The sequence below is a fragment of the Microtus pennsylvanicus genome, chromosome 2, assembly GCF_037038515.1.
Source record: "Microtus pennsylvanicus isolate mMicPen1 chromosome 2, mMicPen1.hap1, whole genome shotgun sequence".
Classification (NCBI taxonomy): Eukaryota; Metazoa; Chordata; class Mammalia; order Rodentia; family Cricetidae; genus Microtus; species Microtus pennsylvanicus.
The window spans coordinates 31,045,126-31,068,641 of NC_134580.1; the positions used below are offsets into that span (position 1 = coordinate 31,045,126).

At 45.1% G+C, this 23,516-nt stretch overlaps 1 protein-coding gene across 2 annotated transcripts in view; it reads left to right on the forward strand.

Annotated features, from left to right (window-relative positions):
* Scn8a (sodium voltage-gated channel alpha subunit 8) overlaps nucleotides 1-23,516 on the forward strand; it is a 177,063-nt gene that overhangs the window by 66,161 nt on the left and 87,386 nt on the right. For both annotated transcript variants that reach the window (XM_075960706.1, XM_075960707.1), the window contains exons 3-6: nucleotides 18,235-18,352; nucleotides 19,986-20,076; nucleotides 20,491-20,619; nucleotides 22,783-22,874. In XM_075960706.1, the coding sequence (XP_075816821.1) occupies nucleotides 18,235-18,352; nucleotides 19,986-20,076; nucleotides 20,491-20,619; nucleotides 22,783-22,874 (430 nt within the window). The remainder of the gene's footprint in view (nucleotides 1-18,234; nucleotides 18,353-19,985; nucleotides 20,077-20,490; nucleotides 20,620-22,782; nucleotides 22,875-23,516) is intronic.

Consider the following 23,516-nt stretch of genomic DNA (forward strand, 5'->3'; position numbering starts at 1 on the left):
GATGTTTTCCTGGCCTCTGTCACCTCTCTTCTCTTTTTGTTTCTTGTGGAATCTTTGTTTCGCTTTATTGTTATTGTGGTTGATGTTTAGTTTTTCTGAGGCAGGGCTCAGGCTAACACTACAGCGTGTGCTACCCTGTGTTATGCTGTGGGGTCTTGAGTTTTCTCAGTGCCAATTCCCACTTTGCTTCCCTTCCTCCAATTTTTTTCTTGTAGAGAATCAAATCAATGGCTTTTCCTTCACTGCTTACAGTGTCTAACTTCACTACAGAAAATACTGTCTGCTGCTGAACAGTAATTTGTTGAGTTTTAAGTGACCATGGGTTTAGTTAAAGGCCCTTCTACCTGAGTCCCACCCCTTCTCATTTCTTAGGCCTGATTATTGACATGGCCTGTGTGTCTAATATCTGACCTATTATAAGGAGATCCTAGAAACAAAAGTTCACCTTGCAGGATCGATGTGTCTTTAAGTACCATGGTGCATTCCTGTTGAACTGAAAGGTCACTTTTCTCAAAGTTCATCTCATTTCAATATCTGATTTTCTACAAAGTGAGTACACTTAAAGTCACAGGAAATTAAAATGTGGAGGCCTTTGGCATCATTTAATTCAGCTTCCTTACATTATTGATTTTAAGTTATTGATACTTTGTCAAAAGCTGGAACCAGGCTTGCAAGGTGACTCAGTGGGTTAGAGCACTTACCAAAGAACTGCCTCTCATGGGTTGGTGTCTGATTTCCACTTGTGAGACATGCACGTTCACACACATGCACACACACAAATATGTAGATGATTCCCCTGTGGCATGTTCACCCCCTTGGGATGAGTGAGGTGTAGTGCTGAGAACCTGAGCTCGTTGTCAGCACCTGCAGAACTGCTCACCTGACATGAGCTCTGGGTATTTAGTTGGCCTCTCCACCTTCTGCTACTTTTGAAGGAAGAATGTCTCCCTCCCACCACAACCCACACCTGCCTGCCAGGATGGCAAGTGGAGAGAGCGCCTAACTGGGAAGGAAAACCTAGGTTTCATTCCAGTTTTGTCTTTGATTTGCCCTTGGCCAAATAAAATGCCATGGTTTCTTCATCCACACATGGTGCAGGAGAGCAGGCGTACATCTGAATCTTTGTACTGTGTGTCACCGTGACTGCTTGTACCCTGTGCTCTCAGTGTGGAAAGTGCTCTCTGCTCACTCAGGGCCCCCACTCTGCTCCGTGTCTCCTCCTCTTGGAATGTACTCTTCCTTTAACTTCAGCTCTGGGAGTTCTCCCTGCTCAGCCACGCCCAGCCATAACACCAAAACCGAAATCTCTCCCTTCTGGATTCCTGTAATACAGCTTGTCTTCAGCCCACCGTGGTGTCATTTGGTGTAGGTGGGGAGGGTACCTCTGTGTCCAGTCTTTACAGTTTTCTGCTTACCTAACAATAGAGCCAGCAGTCCTGACATCTCATCCCCTTTCCTGCCCCGTGCATGCACACGTATTTCACTGTTGCTGGCAGACACTCATTCCCAAATCTGCTTGAATATGTTGGCAGGGGTGCAGAGCCACGCTGTTAAGAGAGTATTTGTGTCCATCAGGTGTGTTCCATTGCACAGCCAGCGTAGACACTTAAAATTAGAGCTATAGATTTAAAAACTTCGGATTATTTTGTTATTAAGGTGTTTTTTCACCCAGTGGTATAGGGAAGTCAAGTGATATTTCATTTTTTTATTCACCAGATCAGCCTAGAACAGTGCTTGTGAGTCAGTGAGGGCGGGGACAGTGCTTGTGAGGGCGGGGACAGTGCCTGTGAGGACGGGGACAGTGCCTGTGAGGACGGGGACAGTGCCTGTGAGGACGGGGACAGTGTCTACAGACACTGAAAAATATATGGGATAGTAGTTCTTAGTGTACCCACAGTTTCTAGACTAGAGAAACCAAAGGCCCTGCATGGGTAAGTGACATGTCTAGGGTGGCCTGGAATTAGGTGGGGACAGGGTCAGAAACAAGACTCCTGCCCTCACTGCCTCACAAGCACTGTCCCCGCCCTCACAAGCACTGTCCCCCCACCATCCCGTCATCACAAGCACTGTCCCCCCCATCACAAGCACTGTCCCCGCCCTCACAGGCACTGTCCCTGTCCTCACAAGCACTGTCCCCCCACCATTCCGTCATCACAAGCACTGTCCCCCCCATCACAAGCACTGTCCCCGTCCTCACAGGCACTGTCCCTGTCCTCACAAGCACTGTCCCCCCACCATCCCGTCATCACAAGCACTGTCCCCACCCTCACAGGCACTGTCCCCCCCATCACAAGCACTGTCCCCGTCCTCACAGGCACTGTCCCCACCCTCACAGGCACTGTCCCTGTCCTCACAGGCACTGTCCCCGCCCTCACAGGCACTGTCCCCGCCCTCACAAGCACTGTCCCCGCCCTCACAGGCACTGTCCCTGTCCTCACAGGCACTGTCCCCGCCCTCACAAGCACTGTCCCCGTCATCACAAGCACTGTCCCCGCCCTCACAGGCACTGTCCCTGTCCTCACAAGCACTGTCCCCGTCATCACAAGCACTGTCCCTGTCCTCACAGGCACTGTCCCCGCCCTCACAAGCACTGTCCCCCCCATCACAAGCACTGTCCCCGCCCTCACAGGCACTTTCCCCGTCATCACAAGCACTGTCCCCACCCTCACAGGCACTGTCCCTGTCCTCACAAGCACTGTCCCCGTCATCACAAGCACTGTCCCTGTCCTCACAGGCACTGTCCCCGCCCTCACAAGCACTGTCCCCCCCATCACAAGCACTGTCCCCGCCCTCACAGGCACTTTCCCCGTCATCACAAGCACTGTCCCCGCCCTCACAGGCACTGTCCCCGCCCTCACAAGCACTGTCCCCACCCTCACAAGCACTGTCCCCGCCCTCACAAGCACTGTCCCCGCCCTCACAAGCACTGTCCCCGCCCTCACAAGCACTGTCCCTGTCCTCACAAGCACTGTCCCCGTCATCACAAGCACTGTCCCCACCCTCACAGGCACTGTCCCCACCCTCACAAGCACTGTCCCCACCCTCACAGGCACTGTCCCCATCCTCACAGGCACTGTCCCCGCCCTCACAGGCACTGTCCCCGCCCTCACAGGCACTGTCCCTGCCCTCACTGACTCACAAGCACTGTTCTAGGCTGATCTGGTGAATAAAAAAATGAAATATCACTTGACTTCCCTATACCACTGGGTGAAAAAACACCTTAATAACAAAATAATCCGAAGTTTTTAAATCTATAGCTCTAATTTTAAGTGTCTACGCTGGCTGTGCAATGGAACACACCTGATGGACACAAATACTCCCTTAACAGCGTGGCTCTGCACCCCTGCCAACATATTCAAGCAGATTTGGGAATGAGTGTCTGCCAGCAACAGTGAAATACGTGTGCATGCACGGGGCAGGAAAGGGGATGAGATGTCAGGACTGCTGGCTCTATTGTTAGGTAAGCAGAAAACTGTAAAGACTGGACACAGAGGTACCCTGTCTAAAGCAGTGGATTCCGCTAAGCCTGTTTTGCCAGGCCTGCTCTCTAGTAAGCGTTCAGTCAGCAGTGATGAGCTGAGCGAATGGATGACTCGTGAGATAACGCACCGGAAACATCATGTGGTTTAAACTGAGTGGTGACAATAGAAGTTTTCTTAACTTCCAAAGTGAGCTAAACTTTTTGGATAGGCAAAACTAGTCAGTATTGCATTTCTTCCTTTCCCTTCAAAAGTGGTTTTGTTTAGAAGCTTAGGGGTAGATCAAATATTAGATTTCTTGATGGCTTAGAGATCTTGGTCAAGGCTGGCTTGCTGTGGAGTGCCCACCAGGCTCTCCACACCACTGACCGAGCCTTGGAATTAGAAAGGGCCTTGTGAAAGGATATTAGTAATTCCCACTACATAAGCTGTAGTATCTTGTTGACAAACCTCCAGTCTTGCCCACCCCTGACGAAGTATTTTTCTCTTTGTATTATTAGCCGTCTTCTATGAAGTGACTGATGCGGAGTACATGCCAGTGTGGTCAGCCTCACATAAAATGTGCTCATTTAATTCAGAAAATGCATTCAGTTCAGCTGTGGGGAACAAAGATTGAATAAAGTCCTTCTTTTACCCCGAGCAACTTACAATGTACTAACATAGTAGTAGCATACACTACAGTTACAATGTACTAACATAGTAGTAGCATACAGTACAGTTACAATGTACTAACATAGTAGTAGCATATAGTACAGTTACAATGTACTAACATAGTAGTAGCATACAGTACAGTTACAATGTACTAACATAGTAGTAGCATATAGTACAGTTACAATGTACTAACATAGTAGTAGCATACAGTACGGTTACAATGTACTAACATAGTAGTAGCATACAGTACAGTTACAATGTACTAACATAGTAGTAGCATACAGTACGGTTACAATGTACTAACATAGTAGTAGCATACAGTACGGTTACAATGTACTAACATAGTAGTAGCATATAGTACAGTTACAATGTACTAACATAGTAGTAGCATACAGTACGGTTACAATGTACTAACATAGTAGTAGCATACAGTACGGTTACAATGTACTAACATAGTAGTAGCATACAGTACGGTTACAATGTACTAACATAGTAGTAGCATACAGTACGGTTACAATGTACTAACATAGTAGTAGCATACAGTACAGTTACAATGTACTAACATAGTAGTAGCATACAGTACGGTTACAATGTACTAACATAGTAGTAGCATATAGTACAGTTACAATGTACTAACATAGTAGTAGCATATAGTACGGTTACAATGTACTAACATAGTAGTAGCATACAGTACAGTTACAATGTACTAACATAGTAGTAGCATACAGTACGGTTACAATGTACTAACATAGTAGTAGCATACAGTACAGTTACAATGTACTAACATAGCAGTAGCATATAGTACAGTTACAATGTACTAACATAGTAGTAGCATATAGTACAGTTACAATGTACTAACATAGTAGTAGCATATAGTACAGTTACAATGTACTAACATAGTAGTAGCATACAGTACAGTTACAATGTACTAACATAGTAGTAGCATACAGTACGGTTACAATGTACTAACATAGTAGTAGCATACAGTACAGTTACAATGTACTAACATAGTAGTAGCATACAGTACAGTTACAATGTACTAACATAGCAGTAGCATATAGTACAGTTACAATGTACTAACATAGTAGTAGCATACAGTACAGTTACAATGTACTAACGTAGCATACAGTACGGTTACAATGTACTAACATAGTAGTAGCATACAGTACAGTTACAATGTACTAACATAATAGTAGCATACAGTACGGTTACAATGTACTAACATAGTAGTAGCATACAGTACGGTTACAATGTACTAACATAGTAGTAGCATACAGTACGGTTACAATGTACTAACATAGTAGTAGCATACACTACAGTTACAATGTACTAACATAGCAGTAGCATATAGTACAGTTACAATGTACTAACATAGTAGTAACATACAGTACGGTTACAATGTACTAACATAGTAGTAGCATACAGTACGGTTACAATGTACTAACATAGTAGTAGCATACAGTACGGTTATAATGTACTAACATAGTAGTAGCATACAGTACGGTTACAATGTACTAACATAGTAGTAGCATACAGTACGGTTACAATGTACTAACATAGTAGTAGCATACAGTACAGTTACAATGTACTAACATAGTAGTAGCATACAGTACGGTTACAATGTACTAACATAGTAGTAGCATACAGTACGGTTACAATGTACTAACATAGTAGTAGCATACAGTACAGTTACAATGTACTAACATAGTAGTAGCATACAGTACGGTTACAATGTACTAACATAGTAGTAGCATACAGTACAGTTACAATGTACTAACATAGTAGTAGCATACAGTACGGTTACAATGTACTAACATAGTAGTAGCATACAGTACGGTTACAATGTACTAACATAGTAGTAGCATACAGTACGGTTACAATGTACTAACATAGTAGTAGCATACAGTACGGTTACAATGTACTAACATAGTAGTAGCATATAGTACAGTTACAATGTACTAACATAGTAGTAGCATACAGTACGGTTACAATGTACTAACATAGTAGTAGCATACAGTACGGTTACAATGTACTAACATAGTAGTAGCATACAGTACGGTTACAATGTACTAACATAGTAGTAGCATACAGTACGGTTACAATGTACTAACATAGTAGTAGCATATAGTACAGTTACAATGTACTAACATAGTAGTAGCATACAGTACGGTTACAATGTACTAACATAGTAGTAGCATACAGTACGGTTACAATGTACTAACATAGTAGTAGCATACAGTACAGTGTCACTTTGTGTTAGGGTCTCAGTAAGTCCACAGCAAGAGTAGAATTTGAATCAGGCTTTGTGCCTAGAACTCTGAAGGATACAGAACACAATGGCAATAAAGGCATGGTATGGAAGGAAGGCCAGTCTGTCTAACATGCCTTGAATAGGGGGTGCCTCAGGTACAGTGGGAAGAAGACTGAGCAGGAAGATTGGGCCCAGAGCTTGGATGGCTGAGGCTGTGAGGCCCTCTAGTTTGTCCTTTCTTGGTAAACAGCGGAGAGCTACTGATGGCCTTAGATGGGAGTCAGGCATGCTGACAGCAGACAAGGTGGCCATGATACACATGTAAACCAAGGGAAGGAGCTGGGCCAGAGGGACGTCTGACTTATAGTGGTGGAAATGGGAACTTGAGGGAACTGATGAGTTCAGGAGTTAACCCAAAGTTTGCCAGGTGTCTGTTTCTACACGGAGCCCCAGTCCGTCTTAGCATCAGCCTATCCCCGCCAGAGGAAAGCTTCCACCTCCCCAGTGCTACTCAGTTGTACATACAGGGGCCACTGCTATGTGAACCCTAAGATTGTTTCACCTCAGCCTTGCTTTCCGCTGGACCCTTTTAGCAGCTAGTTTACCCCGGCTGAAAGGTATAAAGATGTTTACTGTAATAAAAATTGACCTTTGATTTATGTAATGATAATTGCCGTATAAATGATGGCAGTGTCTTGGCGATCGTGCTGATCGTTTTTTATGGAATAGTTAACTTCATTTTAGCCCTGTCCCAGTCAGGAGAGCAAGGCTGACATCTCTACACAGAGGCTTCTCTCACTTACTGTGTCTGAAGTCACACAGAAGCTGTAAGGAGTTCTTTACATACAACCTGGTTGGCACGAGCCATTTTTGTTGACTGCCGTTCTACCATAGGGTTTCTGATTCAAGTTCTGAAAACCTATAGTCTATACGCTCTGCTGAGGCCGCAAACTTTGGTCTGTCAGATAATGTTTCAGCAAAAAGTTCTTCTGGTTCTAGAGGATGACCGTCCATCTGCTGTTCAAAACTAGGCCCTGTGTGGCCTTTGCCTCGCCTTGCTGCTGCCTCTGGATTGTCCTAGACAGAAGTTAGCTCTTCTTTCTCTGCGTGTCATTTGCCCCATCAATGATCATCATGGGCAACGCTCTTCCATCTCATGAACCCCATCTCCCCCCATCTCCCCCGCTGATGTAGCCATTCCTCATGCCCTCAAGAGTTATAGTGGAGCCTTGACTCCGTCCATCCTGCGGCATCACCTTTCTCCTGGCATCCTGAGATCTCCCAAGGGTGGGTGGTGTTTTTTAAGATCTTTTCTCATCTGGGTTAACACTGGTGATCAATTACTTCTTTCCCCTGAATTCTCTTCTATCTCAGGTTCTTTCTCCTTCCTTCCACCCTATTCTTCCCCTAAGCTCTGGCCTTGGTCCCTGTTTTCACTTGACAGTCACACTGGGTGACCTCACCCTGTCTCAGAACCAGGCCACTCATTTTGCACCTTCAGCCTGGGTTGCTTCTGTACAACTCAGCATCATCCCAGCCAGCCCTGTGGATTCCCCACAGGTGACCTAGCATGCTCACAATGGGGTTGTTCTCCCTAAAGCCTCTCACTTTTATCTCTGATAGCACCACCAATATTCCAGATATCCAAGTTCCCATCATCTCTGAGGATTGCCAATATTAAAGAAATGCTGGTATTATGACGCGTTTTTCCTTTGTCATTGTTTTATGTGAACAAGTATTTTACCTGTATGTATGTCTGTGTACCGTGTGTATGTTTGATGCCTGTAAAGGCCAGAAGAGGACATCAGATCTCCTAGAACTGGAGTTCAGACAGTCGTGAGTGCCGCATGGGTACTGGGAGCTGAATCTAGGCCTTCCAGAAGCAAGTCCTCTAAGCCTTCATGCCGTCACTCCAGCCCCGTGCATGTTTTCAAAGTTAGGAAAGAGAATCTAGCTTTAAAACATTAGCTTTCTTATTCCAGTAACTCGCTCTCTCACTCAGCCTGCATGTGGAAGACCGGGGTTGCATTCTGCAGTCTGGGCACTTGCTGTGCACAGCAGAGAGCACCATACTCTGCTCCCTATCAGGTGTGCGCTGCAGAAAGAGGTTTTGTTGGGGTTTCTGTTATCATTTGCGGAATTTGCCGTCATTTCACTTTAGATGTATTGGCATTTTTTTAGTCATTTTTCATGCCATATCTTCACCATGATATTCAAGGCATTGAAAACATGAAAAGACTTTCAAAATCTAAAGTTAATGGATTTTTAGAGGTGGGTGAGCCAAGGGTCAGAAAGGTTCCAGTATCACTGAGCATCTAACAAAAGGCTGGATATAGCTATTGGTTATTTGATTTCCATTGTTTAATTTCTTCGTGTCTAGGAAATTCAGTCATAACATTCAATAAACATGTATAGCCCATCATATTATGTCCTCTGCTTGCTGAGCTGAGACAGGCGTGGTAGGTGGAAGATAGGCCCCACCCGGTGGGATGTGCATCTCGTGATGCTGGTGCCTGAGTTATAATGACAGTTTTCTAAGCGCCTGCTCTGACAGGAGTGAAGGGCATATTGTGAGGATGTCCTGAAGGGAGAGCAATTCTGTCTCAGAGGGTTGGACAGGGCTGCCTTTAGAGAGGAAGTGTTGTGGGAGCTAGATCTCTAAGTATAAAATGGTTTTTAGTAAGTCACCTGGAAGAGGAGAGGAGAGAGCAGTCAGATATCAGGGGCTGTATACTGAGGCTGAGAGACGGAACAGAAAGGCTGAGTTGTTTAAAATAGTGGATTTAGTTGTGACTACAGCATAGAACGTGTTCTGAGGAGTCTTGTCTTCTTCCTTGTCAGAGTGTCCCAGGTCGGGAATACCTTCTGGCACCATTTGAGCCAGTGCAGCCTTTCAGAGGCCTCTGGGGGTTTCTGTACTCCAGTCTAGCAGTGCACAGTACTCTAATGACCGGAACCCAGGTATAGATTCTTGGTGCCACGGATGGTGAAAAGCAGTCACAGCAGCAGGGTCTCTTGTGAGTGCTGACCCTGTACCAGCCTGAAGTAAGTATCCAGGATCCTGAGAGCCAACCAGCAGCAGCGCTGGCCTGGAATCCAGGTCTTGGGAGTCAAAGGCTCAGCCATTCTCCTCTGTTGCTTTAGGAGAGGAAGGTGAGAGCCTTTCTAGATTGTGGCTATTCTTTACAGAACCTGCTTCATTTTGCTGTGTTCTTCAACATCTGCAATCCTTATACCTTAAGAGGAGAAACTTCCATTGCAGGAGGTCAGGAAGCCTGGCCAGGGAGAAGGTTCAGACTTGCATTGCCCTGGGGAGCAGTGTTATGCTGGCTTTGCTGCTCTCTTGTCAGGTGGCTCCCTGTGACCAGGTGTAGCTAGGAAGAGTGGATAGCCACAGGTAGATGTGGTGTTCACATTGAGTTCCCCCGGCCAACCCCTGAGAACCATAAGCACCTGTGCTCTCAGGTATGCGTGGCTTTTGTGAGCAGTAAGGGGATTAATTAGACAATCCACTGGTATAAGAGGTAGATCAGATGACCCATCATGGCAAGAAGAGCCCTGCTTGGAACCAGCAAATCTGGGTCCTAGAAACTCTCCTCAATTCCTGTCTCCTCACCCTGTGACCATAGCTTAGGCAGATCATCAGGAATTGGTGTCATCAAGTTTGTTTGTTTGTTTGTTTTGTTTATGAAACAGGGTCTCTCTGTGACTTCCGACTGCCCTGAAGCTGTGGTGTAGACCAGGCTCAGCTCACCACCTCCTTTTGATTTGGTCCAGAGTCCCAGACCATGGAATGGAGTCCCCTATATCCATGAAACCTTTGTGCAAAATCCTTATAAGCGTACCCAACAATGCGTTTCTATGGTGATTCTAAGTCCAGCCAAGTTGACAGAGAAGATTAACCATCACAATGTCATCTGCTGTTAACTTAATACCTGGGCATATAAGCTTAATCGAAATAATAACATTATATCCCTCTCTGAGGTCTCATTTTCATCTCATAATGTACGATGTATTTATTCCCTCTCTGTATGTCTCAACACTGTTCAAAGGTCCAAAGTCTCAGCTGAGACTCAAGACAAGCTCTTAACTGTGAGCTTCTACTAAGTGAAACAGATTATCCAATGACAGAGAGTTTGGAATGGAAGGATGGCTACATAACAGAAAGACTGGACCAAAGCTCAGCAAGCCACCAAACCTGCAGTTCCCTGTTCAGCATTACCTGGGCTCCAATGGCCTCGGGCCTGTCCTTTGTTGTGCCCATAGCACACATAGCTTAGGGGGAGGGGCGCCCAAATCCACTCTATGGCTGCAGCTGTCCTAAGTAGATTTGCCACATTTTGAGGTCTTCCTTGCAATTTAGGCTTTACCTTCTCACCTTCATGCAGTGATGTCTCAGGGCCTCCTGGCAGGAAGTCCGGCCCTGCCATACTTTGCCTGGCCTCAGTGATGCCCCTTACGCCTACAAAACCAGTACCATCTGGACAGTAGCACCAGGTTCTACGGCTGACTTGTAATGTAGCCTTATAAATTGCAGTTGCTATGTACCCTAGTGGGTACAGCTGCCTTTGCCCACCTTCAAGGCTGACCATGGGCAGGCATTTCTCCAGGTAGCTGTTCTCAAACTGGAAAACTCCTTGGTGGTATTGAGAATTGAGGCTTCTGTCCTCATTTAGGCCTTCTGTTCTCAGTTAAATATTTCTGGGAAACCTCTGCCGACACACCAGAGGTGTATTTCCACGGTTATTCTAAACCCAGTTAAGTTGATAGCGATGGCTGCCACATCAGGGCTGAGAGAATATGGGACATAGAACAGATTTAGCAGGTAAGAACGTGTGGCTGTAGAAACCAGTCCAAAGTGAGAGAGCCAGGCCGTTCTGGCCTCAGACCCAGGTTCTGGAGACAGCCACCATTTGTGCAGCTGCAGCTAAAGGATCTGTTTCCAGCTACCTTCTTATAGGTTAGATAGGGGGCCTAGAGCCCGGACGCTATTAGATGCTTGCTGGTTCCCTGTGTGATGGCAGCCTGCTCAGGAGGCAGAGAATGTGACCACGCAGGGAGTCACTCTCCTGAGCCGTGTGTCACATGGCTGACCCGGGACTACTGAATGACCAGTTCCTTAAGACATTTTCTGTTCTGTGTTGTTCTCTACTTGTCCACATGGCATCTTTTTTATTATTTCTTTTGTTGTTTTCATTTATACTTTTTAGATGGTTTAGAAACTGTTCTGGTTTGGAGTGTAGGGCTGAGAACATGCTAATAAATGGGCCACACTGTATTGCTGTGAAGCTGTGTATGTTGTATTGTGTTTCTACTATGCTGTCATTTGTTTGGTATGCTTATGAATGTGCTTGTACCTGGTTGTGCAAAATGACTCCCTAATCATAGGCCCCAAACAAAAGACCTTGCACCCTGAGTTAGCAGCGGCCATACTCCTAACTCACGTGCTCCAAACCTCACATTGCTAATTAGAAATGAAAAGCCTGTGCTTTTTAGAAGGCTCATTTTATGCCAACGTGACACATTTATTAATACTCCATGCCATAATTTGTTAAGAACTGTTTTACTGCTCTTAATGGGCTTTGTGCTCAGATGCACTCGCTGGCTGTTGTTAGAAACGGATATTTCCCCTTGGGCGGTAAACCACAGTCCAATTTCAATTTCCTTTTAACTCATTTACTTCACAAAGATCTAATTTAAGACAGATTGAGTAAAATAGCCTGGACTTTATGGGCACCAAGTGATCATTGCTTAAGAAGTATTCTCATCCAAGACTAACACTTGCTCCTTCCCCAGCTAGGTTTTGAAGGGTCAGTGTTGAAGCTGTGTTGAACAAGGTATACATCGTGTTTTCTGGATCTTACCATTGAGCAGTGAAAATGTTAAGATAAAGAACCATGTCAATGCTTTAGATTTTCAGTTATGGGACAGGCTGCAGTGGTGCAGGCCTTTAATCCCAGCACTCTGGAGGCAGAGGCAAGTGGATCTCTAAGTTCAAAGTCAGCCTGGTCCACAGAGTGAGTTCAAGGACAGCCAGGGCTACATAGTCAGACCCTGCCTCGGAAAACAAAAACAAATTCAACTATATTTTTTATCACAGAATTTTCCGACATACCTGTTTATGTTACTCATTGTCTTGTTGTTGTGACAAATGCCTGAGGATAGCAACTTCAAGGAAGAAAGACGCATTTTGACTTCTGGTTCCAGTGGGTCCAGTTCATGGTCAGCTCGCTCCATCTTTCAAGCCTGTGATGAAAGAGAGTCCTGACAGAAGGGCATGGAAGAAGAAAGCTGTTTGCTTCATGGCACCAGGGAACCAGCAGCAGGGAGGGAGGGGCCAGGAACAAAATACACCCAGCCAGAGCGGTCCCTCTCATTCCACCCATTCCAGTAATGCTGCAGGATTATAGCTGTGACAATGGATTCATCCAGGCACTAGATTAGAGCCCTTATGATCCAGCCTCGTCCTAAAAGCCATACCTCTGATCACTGCTGGCACTAGGGACCAAGCCTTTAGTCTATAAGAAGTGTCTCATATCCAGACCACAATGCATTCCTACCTTGCTTCCCAGTCTCCACCACCTTCCAGTAATGCTGCAGGATTATAGCTGTGACAATGGATTCATCCAGGCACTAGATTAGAGCCCTTATGATCCAGCCTCGTCCTAAAAGCCATACCTCTGATCACTGCTGGCACTAGGGACCAAGCCTTTAGTCTATAAGAAGTGTCTCATATCCAGACCACAATGCTATCCCGTATCCCTTCCATACCCAGAGTGTTCTCTGAAGAGCATATGTAAAAGCAGAGGAGACAGCACAATGCACGAAGGCAGGGTGTGTAGGGCTCTGCCCCCACGAGGCTGCCCCTGCCCCTCGCTGCTGTGGTTTCCATGCAGTATCAAGCAGCCTCATCCCTGGTCCTGATAGACTAACATGAGAGGGCAGAGTAAGTCCCAAGAGTTCCTCCAGATGGAGTGTGGGAGAATAGATAATGGTAGGTTTTCTCTTCAGAAGTGTGGCTGGCTGCTTTTTGCATGTCATCAGGGGTGTCTTGTGAAATGTCTAAACTATCGCATCATAGATAACAAGGCTGGAAAGGTTGTTGCCACATCCAACCAGCAGGCTTCTCCCATTTTCTAAATGTGCTTCATCTGACCACACAGCTAGGGAGGGAAGTTGGAGACAGCCCCAAGTGTTTCAGGACAGGCGCCGAGGGATGATCTGCTTGCTCCCTGGTGGGACAGTCTCTGAACTCTTGCACAGACTCATTTAGCCACTGCTGGAGGTGGGAGTTAGCAATCTCTGTTTTTAAAAAGTTCTCAATGACTCCAGTGCAGCCAATCTAGTCTTCAGGGCCAGATCAGTGCAACCATCCAGCTTGTGTGGCCCGCTAGCTAAGCTAAGTACAGTTTGCCTATTCCCAAGTAGCTGGATTGTGAAAACTATGAGTTCTGTGTGACCATGAAGTTCTGCAGGATACAGCCATTCCTGTGTGTTTAGATGTTGCCAGTGGCAGTCACTATTGTGACAGAGAGTGCACTCCACAGTACTTAGCATCTATGTGTGCACTTACAGAGAAAGCCTGCCAGCACCGCTCATATCCTGTAACATGGGGGCCTGCTCATTGGGGTTTCTGTCCTGCCCAGTTCCCACAGCCAGTAAGCCCCCAAAGAAAATCACACAGAGGTCTCCATAAGATTATAAACTGATTGACCCATTAGCTCAGGCTTCATATTAGCTATTATAGTTTATATTAACCCATTATTCTTATCTCTGTTAACCACATGGCTCAGTACCTTTTTTAAGCGGGGTAGGTCACATCCTGCTTCTTCAGTGGTCTGGGTAGGACTGGGGAGGAATGGGCTTCTTCCTTCCCAGCACTCTCCTGTTCTCATTGCCCCACTTTTACTTCCTGTCTGGTTGTCCCACCTATACTTCCTGCCTGGCCAATCAGCGTTTATTTAAAGCATGATTGACATAATACAGACAATTGTCCCGCACCAGTTTCCTGTGTGTGCAGTTACAGAGAAAGCCTGCCAGCACCACTCATTTCCTGTGTCTCACACTTACAAGTCCTGCGAGCACCAGTGTGCACTCGGAAATTCCTAAGCTTTGAGTTGTGTTGGTCCAGACGCTCTCTTGCTTCATCCAGAAGGCATGCTTAAGAAACACTACATGCAAATTATCAGTAAATCTCGTTATTTTAATGATAAAGCAAATTATAGAGCAACTCGCTACTGAAAGTGTCAAAGATGTGCACTTGTTTCAGGAGTTGGGTGTAAAAAGATGGTTCTTACTTTCCAAGTAGAGAAAAGTCTTTTATAGCTGGTAGGGTTTGAGGGTTTAGAACGGTAATGTTAAACTATCTTATTCTGTGTGCAATATTGTCTCTACATTATGAGAGTTATATTTCATGAATGAACTGTAACTGGTAAAGTCTCTATTTGCAAAACCATTTTTTTTTTTTAGGTTCTATAAAAGCACCTGGTTTTCCTCAGGCTCCTCAGTTTTCTGATTCATCACACCAGAACCCTGGCTAGCTTTTCATTAACAAACAGACAGCATTTATTGAGCCCCTTCTGTGTACAATAGGAAGCACCTCCCATGTGACCAACCCGAGAGACAAGGACATGAAGAGTAAAGAGAGTAGGATTTTCTTTTTTTCTAAAGTCTTGTTGGTTGTCACTTAAGGTGAGCAGGCAATTTAGTACATACAGGCTTTAGGTGAGTGGGGGGCAAGAATGAACTTTAGGCCCTGGTGCATGGACCAGTTGGTTTTTCTCCCCACTATTCTTAGCTACTTTATATGGTATACCCAAGAGCTCAAATTTCCCATTTACCAGAGAATCCATCCCCCATGTCAACTTCATTCTGTCATGTAGTCATGAAATTACCACCCCATCTGGCACAGTAGAGGCTGTAAAAAGGCCCTGAGCTTGGCATAATGTACTGCTCTCTGCCATGTGACCTTTATGGGTGGTGTCCCTCTCCTGAGCTTTTGTAAGATGCATACAGGTTAAGAATTCCTTCTTTACCAATACTTTATGGGAATATTAGGAGGCTGGATGAGGAGGTTATTTGAAAGGCCTGGCATTTCATAGAGAGTTGCTATAGAAACACAGAGGGGTACAAGTACTTCAGAAAGAGAGATTGTTGTGGCCCATTTATTTCTTTGGGAAGCCAAGAAATGGAAGAACCAAATCTCTGCCCTTGACCTGTTTTAAGCTAAGCCCAGATATTCTAGTTCTGCTTGCTTTAGGATTGGGCTTTTTCTGAGGATCACAACAGAACCTCTATGTCCTGAGGTAGGGAGAGGGCCAGTGCAGTGCTGCATCAGACATGATGGGGCACGTGGGCTCTTCTAAACCAACAGAGATGCTCGCCAAAGTTGCTCTGCAGGTGGAGAGGCTGTGGTACTCTGGCAGATGAAGAGAATATAAAATAAAAGCAAAAAAAAGGAACTTAAAATGTAATCTGCCAGGGGCTGGAGAGATGGCTCAGCAGTTAAGAGCACTGGCTGCTCTTCCAAAGGTCCTGAGTTCAATTCCCAGCAACCACGTGGTGGCTCACAACCATCTGTAATGAGGTCTGGCTCTTCTGGCCTGCAGGCATACGTGTAGGCAGAATATTGTATACATAATAAATAAACAAATAAATATAAAAAATGTAACCTGCCAACACCTGCTCATTGGGAGTGTGTGGACTGAGCGCTGTATTGGAACCACACAAGAAGCATGAGCTTGGTCCCTGCCTCCAACATGTTCAGACTGGGTTTTGAAGAGAGCAAGTAGAGGAAGGGGTAGGAGAGAAAAACAGACAGACGCTGGCTGAGGGTCCCCAATGGTACACATTAGATTAAACTCCTGTCAGTGGCTTTGTCATGAGAGGACATTAGATTTTATTGGAGCATTTTCTGCCTCTACTAAGGTCAGTGTGTGTGTCCCCTTGCATTAACAGACCGTGTCACAATATTGGTTTTTTTTTGGTTAAGCTGTCTTTGTACTTCTCGGCTGTATCTCATGTAGTCAGATACTCAGTCCTTCACGGGATGATAGGTTTGGTGGCTAGTATTTTTGCTGAGGCCTTTTGTGTCCATTTTATAAATCCTGTGATCTATAGTATTCTCTTCCTGTCATTACCCAGTTCTGTATAAAGTAACCTTACAGAATGAGTTGGGAATTATTCCCCTCTCTTTTTTTTTTTTTGGAAGAGTTTGTGCTAATTCTTTAGACATTTGGTAGAATTCATTAGTGAAGCCATCTGGTCCCTGGGCTTTTCTTTGTAGGGTTCATTTTTAATGCTTGGTGCAGAAGAGTATTTATAGTGCAATCTCGCTGGAGGGAAAGACTGTTTAAGGATAGATCTGTATGCTAATACTTATAAAGAAAAATTCTGCAAGGATATTTAAAAACTGGCACTAAAAATTACCATTGGGTAATAGAATGGAACTTAATCTTACTTTTTTTTAGTTTTTTATTTTTTTTTGTTTTGTTTTTTGGGGAGGGGGTTGTTTGTTTGTTTGGTTTAGTTTGAGACAAGGTTCTCTGAGAAATAGTCCTGGCTGTCCTAGAACTCACTCTATAGACCAGGCTGGTCTCCAACTCACTGCTATCTGCCTGCCAGGTGCTGGGATTAAAGGTGTATACCACCACCACCCGGTGTATCTTATGTTTTTAAAATCTAGGTATCTATCATTCTAAATAAAAACAATTTTTTTAAAAAGCAACATAAAAGTGACTTACATTTGGCTCTTTGCTGTATTTTTTGCGCTGGCTGAACCTCCACTGGGACTCCCAGTTTGGTGGGTCCTGCATCTGTCTCCAGCTCCGCAGACGGCTGTCTTCTTCGGACATAGAACTGCTTGTCAGCACCCTAAGACAGTACAGTTGTGCACAGCCGTGCCTGTTCTGCCGTTCCCTTTTCTGGCCACCCTCACCTTCTTCATCTCCTCAGTCAGTTTCTTTCCGTCCCTGTTTTCCTCTCTGAGCACATCCTGGCTCCCACAGACAGTCTGAGGGAGCTCCTTTGTCCTGCTGTCTCTCATATTTTTGTTTTGAACATTGCACTTAACCGCCATCATGATCACAAGTTCACATATACCCTTCCATAAAGCATAGTTCTGTTCAATTTTGTGCCCTCTCCCACCCCCCAGCTTAACACCGGGTGGCTGGGCAATGTGAAACCATGTTATGTGTTGCTATAGCCTGTTCTGAGGCATGGCTAGTTTGACTCAATAGGAGGATTCATGCTAGGAAATACAAGTGAATGATTTGGCAAGGCTAATGTCAGAAGCTCCTAGAAGCCAGACCGAGAAGACTTGGTGAGAAAACTTGGTGAGAAAACTCATCGTCCTTGCTTCCTTCAGTTTCGCCCAGGCTTCCTAACAGGATGGCTCTGACCACTTCCTTTACAGCCCTAACAGTCCTACCTTCTGTGTGTCAGGCTCGGCAGAGTTGACTTCTTGTGTTTCATGCTGACTGTCTTCCTGGTTGGAATATGAACTCCTCAGACAGGACTGTCTTGTTCACCAGTGGCTCGTAAACACCTCCAGCATTGCCTGACGCATGGTCAGTCGGTGCTGAGTTGTAATTCCTGGAGAAAGTCAGCCCTCAGTGAGTGAATATACTCACTGGTCAGTCTGGAGCTGGCATAGAGAGGTCAGAATTCTCCAACTGTAAACCTGCTAGTATTGTGGCCTCTATGTGTGACCTGGCCTGAGGGCTGGGTGCTGGTGTGGGGGGAGGGACAGAAGCTATTTCACTGCTCTGAGAGAATTTATTTCTTACCTAGAAAAATGTTTTGTTGATGACTAGTACTCATATTGTAATGACTTCTCCTTTTCTTTCTCCACAGACCTTTGTAGTATTAAACAGAGGGAAAACTCTCTTCAGATTTAGTGCCACGCCTGCCTTGTACATTTTAAGTCCTTTTAACCTGATAAGAAGAATAGCTATTAAAATTTTGATACATTCATATCCTTTTCTGCACCAGGAATGAGTGCTGTGGGCCTTGCACGTCTTCAAGGGTGTGACGACCGACTGTATTGTGTACTGCTCCACCAGCATTGCAGCTGACTGCGGCCACCATAGCCCGAGGGTTAGGAATAAAGTCCTGCTGGATCCCCAGCTGAGCTTCTGCAGATTCATTTTTTTAAAAAATATTACTGGAGTCTAGGATTTTTTTACTGTCATTATGGGGGCTAATTAAAATGTTAACCTTATACTGAAGTTTTGGCTTTTTAGTAATTTTATTCCATGATAATTCAGCTTGTTAATGTGTTAATATCTGATACAAGGATGTTTTTGAAAACTACATCTTGAATTACAATAGCTGAATGAATGCCATAGAATTTCTTTTTTCTTCCTGAGCAAAGAGCTTAAAAAGTACCTGGTATTTCTCAGATGAAATCAACTCCTTGGCACAGAGGTTTAGATACAGACTGGATAAGTAGGAATTTTTTGTGGGATTTGCTTTCCCCTTAAGTGGGAAAGTAACAGCCTTTACATCCTATTAATATAGAGCATATGACACATGACAAATGAGCTGGTGGGTTTAGTGTCTTGGCACAGTGACTAAACTTGCGCGTGATTGGCACTTCACTGAACAGCACTTAGTGCCGTGCATCCAAGAGTACTGCATCCTCCAGAGAGGTCGCAGAAAACACAGTGCAACTCAGAGGTTCAGGTCAGTGAGCTGCTGCTGCGTGGAACTTGGTTCTGGAATATATAGTACCACAGTTGTGAAGTTGTGTTACAAGAAATAGATAATTTACAATTAGACGGTGTCCCTTTCAGAACCACAGATGGGATGTGTCTTCCTCTCCTGTCCCTAAAGGATATGTTATTTTCCCCACCCCAAGGATACTCCAGCTATAGATAGAGAAGAAAAACAGTCAAGCTAGAAGAAGCATTGTTTTTAAAGTTCCACTGGTAAGATAAAGATGGGAATAACATTCATAAGAGGGAGTGAGCTCTGGCTTGATGCAGTCTGAGTAATTCCTCGCAGTAGATAAGATCGGGAAGGGCTGAGAAAGATCCTGGATAGCAAGGGTGCCTACACAATGATCAAATTGACTCACCCTGTTACCTGAGTCTCAGAACTACTGGCCTGCAGGTGCCCTAGGAGTCTCTACCTAACAATGCCACACTGGTTTTCAGGTGAGACACGTTCAATGCACAATTGACTGGGCTGTTGCTCAGAAGATACCTCCAGCCCCTGGGAAGACCCTGGAGTAAAGAACCATCAACCACCTCTAGATTTTCAAATGACTAATTACTCAGGATCATTAGCAGTACTTGAATCTTGGGGGAAAGTACAGATTTACTTTCTCTGATGTCCTTGGGGTCTTTGGTGACTTCTAGGTCCTGTTCACAACGGGTTAAGTATTTAGGGTATTGCTCCATAGTTGGCATGGGAAGTGGCAAGTTTATCCAAAAGTGGTGGGGCAGTGGCAGTCTTCTAGGGAGGGAAAGGGCTGTCCAGCCCACCTACTGGTCAGTCTTTTCCTCTCCTGTGTCTGTCCCCCTCAGCCTGCAAATTCAGATCTCATGAGACTTGGAATGAATGGGCCAGGCGGATTTGGTAGAGCCCTTAACTCTTCTCTACAGTCTTCAGCATGATCATCATGTGCACTATCCTGACCAACTGTGTGTTCATGACCTTTAGTAACCCACCCGAGTGGTCCAAGAATGTGGAGTAAGTGTTCCTTCCTTTGTTCGCTTGTTTGGCTCAAAGACTGCAAGGTATTAGGGGTGGGGCCACTGAAGATGATGTAGAATTCAGGAAATAGCCTTAGAATGAATTCTAGGAAGCCAGACAGCTCTGGGAGGAATTGCCCTTCCTCACTAGCAGGGGCTTTTGCCATCCTGTGCCCTCCTCCCTCTGGGAGTCTCCTTGCCTGTCCCAGAGTGACCCTGCTCTGGGTGGAGCACCAGTCAGACCCTAGTGTAGCATCCCAGTTGCTTGAGGGTGTGTCAGCAGCTTTGGTCAGGTGCTCTTTTCTCCCTGGCACTGTCTGTGTGGTGAAGCTACACCTCAGGCAAGTGTTACCTAAAAAGGTTTATCAAAAGTTTCTGCTGGGAATAACCTCAACTGTTGACATCCTTACAGGTACACATTCACAGGGATTTACACATTTGAGTCACTAGTGAAAATCATCGCAAGAGGTTTCTGCATAGACGGCTTCACCTTCTTACGAGACCCGTGGAACTGGTTAGACTTCAGTGTCATCATGATGGCGTAAGTTCTGTGCTTATTTTACTCTTTTCTGAATATGACTGCATATGCGTGTGGGCATGCGTGTTCATGCGTGGGTGTGTACCTGTATGCTTGCGTGATGGTGCAAGTGAGTGTGAGTGTGTGTGCTTAGCAGAATGGAGAATCTTTTTATTTTTTGAGGTAGAGTCTCACGTAGCACAGGTTATCCCTGAATTCACCATATAGCTGAGGCTGCCTCCAACTCCTGATCCTCCTACCTCTTCTCCTAATGCTGAGATTGCAAGCTTGTACATGACACCTGGCTGCAGAATGGGAATTCTTGGGTAAATGCATCTTGCCCATGGGTTTTTGAGTATGGCTCTTGCTTGCCAGCTCCTCTCAGTTCTCAGACAACAGCGCGTTCATGTGGGTAAAAGGAGGCCTCAGAGCTGGGAGGCCAGTAGGCAGTGATTCTCTGCCTTCATAGTTTATCTCCTCTATGACACTGACCAAGGTCCTCACGCCCATCTCTAGAGGGCCTCTGTGAAGGCACAAACTATTTTGGGTATAAACTTTTGGCTGAAAACGCATTTAAGGTCTTTGACTCAAATCAAGAGCTGAAGTATGTGGGCTGGCGCATCCAGGAAAGTTTCTAAGCAGCGGTGCCAACTCTTGCCAGAGATGCCGTGGTTTTCCACGGTGTGCTCACTGCACCCAGCAGTCTGGTTTGCCAGAGACGCCGTGGTCTGCTTACACGGTGTGCTTCAGCTAAGAAAAGTTTCTGTTTGAGAAACTTAGCTGAGGATCGAAGAACTAGATGGCTCTAGTATTTTTATTTCTGTGTTAAGGAAGTGTGCCATGGGCGAGGGGACCTTTGGAGTGGGACATGGGCTGTGTGTGGAAAGATGTGAGAAAGGAGGAAAACGTTTGCATGTTTGTGTGGGCCTAAACATCAGGAGAAGATGCAGTTCCACCGTGAGGTGTGACTGAGGTGTGTGCACCGAGTGCCTGAAACAGGAGCAGACTTTCACTTCTGTGAAGACAATCTCTACTCTCTAGAGTTATAAAGCATACATTGGTGTGCTTTCAAAATCTGTGTCCTTGTCAGACACAGACCTGGTGATAAAATGGGCTTATACCTCAGTTTTTGCTCTGATCTCATGATCTGGATTTTTTTTTTTTTGAGCCTTGCTTTTAAGTGTCATAGGCTAAAACCTCACATGTAGACATAGTTGCAAAACATATACAACCCAGTCCTGGAGAAGTCGTAGATAACATATACAACCCAGTCCTGGAGAAGTCGTAGATGCTGCCGTGGAGGCACTTGCCCATTGTCAACCGGGCAGTCACTCTAATGTGAATTTGTTTTTGTGAGGCTCCTGCTACAAAAAGTTGTCTTTGTTTCTTAGGAAATTATTCACAGAACTGGGTATATAAGTCTTTGCTACCTCATGGCCTTTCCTGCTTGCTAAGAAGTAAATGGGCTGACCGTAACGTCACGCCGAAATCCACACATCCCACACTGTCCAAGAGCCTGAATCTCAGAATGCCCTAATCTGCCAATTCTCTAGAATATACTTTTGAGGGGCTGGGGAGATGGCTCAGAGGTTAAGAGCATTGCCTGCTCTTCCAAAGGTCCTGAGTTCAATTCCCAGCAACCACACGGTGGCTCACAACCATCTGTAATGGGGTCTGGTGCCCTCTTCTGGCCTTCGAGCATACACACAGACAGAATATTGTATACATAATAAATAAATAAATAAATATTAAAAAAAAAGAATATACTTTTGAATTCTTTTTGCCCATTTTTTAAAAGATGTGTTCCTCACACATTTATATTAATTTTTTTCAGGGAAACAAAATAAAACCGTAACTTGCACATAAGACCCTCACTTGCCCCATTCTCAAACCCTGCCCGAGTGGTTCCGTTACAAGTCACCTTTGGTTTGATTCTGCAGGTATATAACCGAGTTTATAAACCTAGGCAGTGTTTCAGCTCTGCGCACTTTCAGGGTACTGAGGGCTTTGAAAACTATTTCGGTAATCCCAGGTAAGATGGCCCGGGGTTGGTGTCAGGTGTTGGGTTAGGGCCCTGATGTGACGTATTGTACTTTTTGTTTTGTTGTGGTGTTGTTTATTTCCTTTGGTGTTTGTGTTGTGTCTGTGTTTGTCATTTGTGTCTGTGTGTGACCTCCCTTACTACAGATATGTGACAGAGTTTGTGGACCTGGGCAATGTCTCAGCGCTGAGAACGTTCAGGGTTCTCCGAGCTTTGAAAACTATCTCTGTCATTCCAGGTGAGCAAATGCGTGCACAAGACTGGTTTTGCCGTACCCCTATTTTCTTCCACTCATTTTGTCCGCCACATTTGAGACTGGTATTGGCGCTTTTGATATGACCTTGCACTCTGCATGCTTCTCTGACCATGCTTGCCAGGCATGCCGTGCTCATTCTATCCATGCTTCTGGAAAAGGCCACGCTTACAAACCCTTCCAGCCGTCCCATGGAGGGCTGTAATGGAGCGAGCTGTGGCTTTGTGTAGGAATCATTTGAATCATGGCCTCATAGAATTACCGTGACTTTATATCCACGCTCATTCCATTGCTTGCGATCCCAGAGTTTCTGTAGCATGGTTTGCCAATCGCATGTTATTCAAAGACGTGTACTTTTACTGCTGCCATACAAATGCAACTGTTTAATCAACCTAACCAGTTAACTCGTCATTTCAGACTAGTTAAGGTTAAAAGTCTTGGAGTTAGTGAGCCAAATGTTATTAGTCACTGTCTCTCATACTCCACGACTGTCCTCGTCAGTAGAGTGAGACCCAGCAGCTGTCTGCTGTGAATAGATCAGGGATCACTCTCAAATGTAAACTGCAACGAAAGCATATTCAGGTGCCACTGTAAAGTCAAAGGTACAGTGTCAGCAAAAGCCAAGAC